Genomic DNA, 3920 nt, shown 5'->3' on the forward strand with positions numbered 1-3920 from the left:
CGCCCCTTCCCCGCCTCCTTCCCTCCCCCTCTCCTTCCGGCCTTTTTCTAATCACAAAGGGACTGAAAGACACACGGAGAAAAGTATGTGTAGCTTCCACTTGCTCTCATCACCACTATTGACACGGGGCTTTGGGCACGACCGTGTCTTGTTAGAGACTTCGCTTTGCTGGCAGGTGCTTGGTAAGGAGCAGGGCGATCGCCGCGACCGTTTGGGACGAGTCCCCTCCCCTTCCTATGGAACTGTGTTCGGTACAACTCAGGGCTCAAGGATATCCACCACCTGCTCCTTCTTTTACGGCTGCGCTGGGGACGGGTCAGCCCAGCTACCTGTACCTGGTGGCAGCAGCACTCGTGTGCTCTGTTTGGTCCCTGAGGGCCACAGTTACAGGCATGGAGTTCACGGTTCAGGCCCCGCCCGCCACTAGCAAGGGCATGCCTTGGTCAAAGGGGGGGGGACGGGGCATGCGCGTGAGGCTCAAGAGAAACTAACCACCGTGGCTACTGGATGGTCAGTTCAGTGCTCCCGCTGGTCTGGCACGTGGCATCTGTTTTACACACAAAGGAATTATGGCTGGAAGGGGTGCTGACATCCCCACACACTTGGGAACTTTTCATTTTCTAAAAGTCAATGCTAGAAGCATTATAAATGTTGGGGCTTTAGAAACATAAAGCCTCTAACTAGAAACCCCTTTGTCAGAATTGTGTAAACTGCAGCGTGGATGAATGCTCTGTCCTAGGGCTTGACGGGCAGATGGAGGACAAGTATCTCTTTTTTTTTTTTTTTTTGCGGTACGCGGGCCTCTCACTGCTGTGGCCTCTCCCGTTGCGGAGCACAGGCTCCGGACGCGCAGGCCCAGCGGCCATGGCTCACGGGCCCAGCCGCTCCGTGGCACGTGAGATCCTCCCGGACCGGGGCACGAACCCGCGTCCCCTGCATTGGCAGGCAGACTCTCAACCACTGTGCCACCAGGGAAGCCCGACAAGTATCTTCTGATCAATCACAGAGGTAACGTGGAGAATGCCTTTAAAAATCTCTGCAAGACCCCAATTCTCAACTTCAGAAAAACACCCGGGAAACCAACTGAAACGACACCTGGATCGGATCTGACACCAGCGAATCAGCAGCGCTGAGGCGGCCGTGTGATAAAGGGGGGTCAGCCTGCCGCCACCGTTGGGATCTAAGGGCGCCTTCCTGTGGCCCGAGGGATCCGGTCACCACGCGGCTGCCCGCAAGGTCACATCCATGTTGGCTCTTATTATTTCTGAAAGGAGAGGCCATGTGCTTTCCAAACAGGACTTTCTAAACTGTCTTCTTAGGAATATCAGAGGTTCACGAGCAAAGAGCCCTGTCCTCCTGGCTTTGCGTGTGTTCATGCCTTCACTCCCGACGTGGGTAAAAGTCACGGACGGTCTCCTACAACTCTGCCCGCCCCCGAGCCCCCGTACCAACAAGGTATGGGATTTGGCCTTGTTCTGCCCAGCGCTTCACCCACGTTAATTACTCAATTAGGGCACAAAGCTGTAAGGGCACAAAGCTGTAATGCAGTCTGCCATGACTCTGGAGCCGTCATCTCATTATTTTTAATTCGAAGATTTCACTTATTGCTTCTCCGAGGAGATAAAATGGCAGAAAGCGAACAAAGAAGCCTTGTGTGGCATCGCAGATATGTGGCCTCAGAAATCAGAATTATTCCGTCTGAGTCTCAGTTTTCTCTTCTGAAAAATGGAAACAATAGCCTACCTTGAAAGGCAGTTTTGAGGGCTCAAAGCGCTACCATCTTTCAAATGCCTAAAATATAGTCTTTACTTAAAGTGCAGGAGATGTTACCATTCTGGTTTAAAGAAACTATGGGGTCATAGGCACTTTACTCTGAAACAACACAAAAATATGTCATAGATTCACCCCATCTAGGTCGAGAACTTTTTTTAAAACCACTTTCTCCATGATGATAATTTAATTAAGGGTAACCTCTCGCTCCCTCAGATTCGGTTTTTCGAGATGAAAACAGGGCATCTTCCTCCCCCAGAGAAGGAGAATCTGAGGCTCAGGAACCCGGAGGGAGAGAAAGCTCCACCCCAGACAGGGTCGGACGCTGAGACAAGGAATCTACGCCGATTTCCTCTGATTTGGGGGAGGGTTGGTCTAGGTCCTCTCAACAGTAGGGAATCGTTTTTCCTCCCTTTACCGTAATGAAGCTTTACGATGAAAGGGTGATTCACTTCTGCCAAAATGTCTCTCTCCATCTTCGATCTGACTCGGTCCCGAACTGCAAGACAGAAAAATCGAAGGCTTTCAAAGGCAGGATGTGAAACACAAGACATCAGATATAAATAATTTCCCCCAACTTTTTGTTACAAACTTTTCAAACATACACAAAAGTTGAAAGAGTAGGTTGAATGACCACCCCTAAGTCCTCCACCTAGATTCAACAACTGCTTACATTTCGATACATTTTCTCTCCCCCTCTCTCTATCTCCCTCTCTTTCCACACACATACACACATTTTAACCACAAATCTGACAATAAATTGTCAACACTGTGACATTCAACGCCTAGGGACATTTACATGCAGCATTCCCTAAGAACAGGGTAATCTCTTACATAACTCTAAAGCGACTGTCGCCCTGAAGAACATTCACCATCATTCCATAACATCATCTAATATCTGATCCATATTCCAATCCTGCCCGCCCTGCCATGTCATTTATAGCTGTTATTTTTTCCAACCTCGGATTCGGTCAAGGTTCACACGTTAGATCTGGTTGTTATATTTCCTTATTCCTTTTGCTTCTAGAATACAATGGTCCCGCACCTTTTTTTCCCCTGTGCTTTTTGTGGGCTTTTTGGTTAAGTCCAGGTCAGTTTTCTTGTAGACTGTTCCTACGTGTGTCTGATTGTTTCTTTACTGGTTGCTCTAACTCCTATATTTCTTATAAACCGAGGTTAGGTCTGGAGGCTTTATAAGGTCGAGGCTAAACATCTTTGGCAAAAATACCTCCCAGGTGATGCTGCAGGCCTCAAGGTGCAGCAGATGGGGGGAGGGGTGCCCCGTTACCCTTGCTCAGTGATGCTAAATTCCACTGGGTCAAGGTGGCAAGTCATCAGCCTCTCACTGCAAAGATGTGTACATCCCCTTGTAAGTAACAAATAACGTGAGGGGTGATAGTTTGGTATGGGATGACCTGTGGGTTCCCTTACAATCCTTCACCCGTTAGCTTACGTATATGATCCTTGCTTATACGGATCAAGGATGCTTGAGTCATTCAGGGTTACAAAATGGCAATGTTCTCATTTCTGATGGGACTAGAAATCAAGAGGAAAATCCCTTCTCTTCCTCTTCCTGAGGATAACTACGGATTATGGATTTTTTTAAAAAAATAATATTTACAATATTATTCTTTTCAGTGCTGACATTGCCTAAAGTTTAGCCATCTGGGAATACAGATGGGATTCGTTTTGAGGAAATAATAAACCAAAAAACAAACAAAATCACCACCTGAGAATAAGAACAACTCCAAGATTCCACAAGCAAATTGGGACACCCAGGGCAATGTCCGAGTGACGTCCTACGGCCCCACGTGTGTGAAGGCAGAAACTTTCCTCAAATATTCCTAAGCGTGACAAGTATGATGAACATTACCGTATGGACTAGGTATTTAAGTCGTTCATACTTTGGTCTTATGATATGTACTTTTAAAGTTTTACTTAAAAAGTCCTTCCCATGGGCTTCCTTGGTGGCGCAGTGGTTGAGAGTCCGCCTGCCGATGCAGGGGACACGGGTTCGTGCCCTGGTCCGGGAGGATCCCACATGCCGCGGAGCGGCTGGGCCCGTGAGTTATGGCCGCTGAGCCTGTGCGTCCAGAGCCTGTGCTCCGTGACGGGAGAGGCCACAACAGTGAGAGGCCCGTGCACCGCAA

At 48.5% G+C, this 3920-nt stretch overlaps 1 protein-coding gene across 3 annotated transcripts in view; it reads right to left on the bottom strand.

The window, feature by feature from the left end:
* RPS6KA2 (ribosomal protein S6 kinase A2) overlaps window positions 1-3920 on the bottom strand; it is a 369352-nt gene that overhangs the window by 66278 nt on the left and 299154 nt on the right. For all 3 annotated transcript variants that reach the window (XM_007445912.1, XM_007445913.1, XM_007445911.1), the window contains one exon: window positions 2189-2269. In XM_007445912.1, the coding sequence (XP_007445974.1) occupies window positions 2189-2269 (81 nt within the window). The remainder of the gene's footprint in view (window positions 1-2188; window positions 2270-3920) is intronic.

This window comes from Lipotes vexillifer, unplaced genomic scaffold (assembly GCF_000442215.2).
Source record: "Lipotes vexillifer unplaced genomic scaffold, Lipotes_vexillifer_v1.1 scaffold459, whole genome shotgun sequence".
In the NCBI taxonomy this organism is placed as follows: domain Eukaryota; kingdom Metazoa; phylum Chordata; class Mammalia; order Artiodactyla; family Lipotidae; genus Lipotes; species Lipotes vexillifer.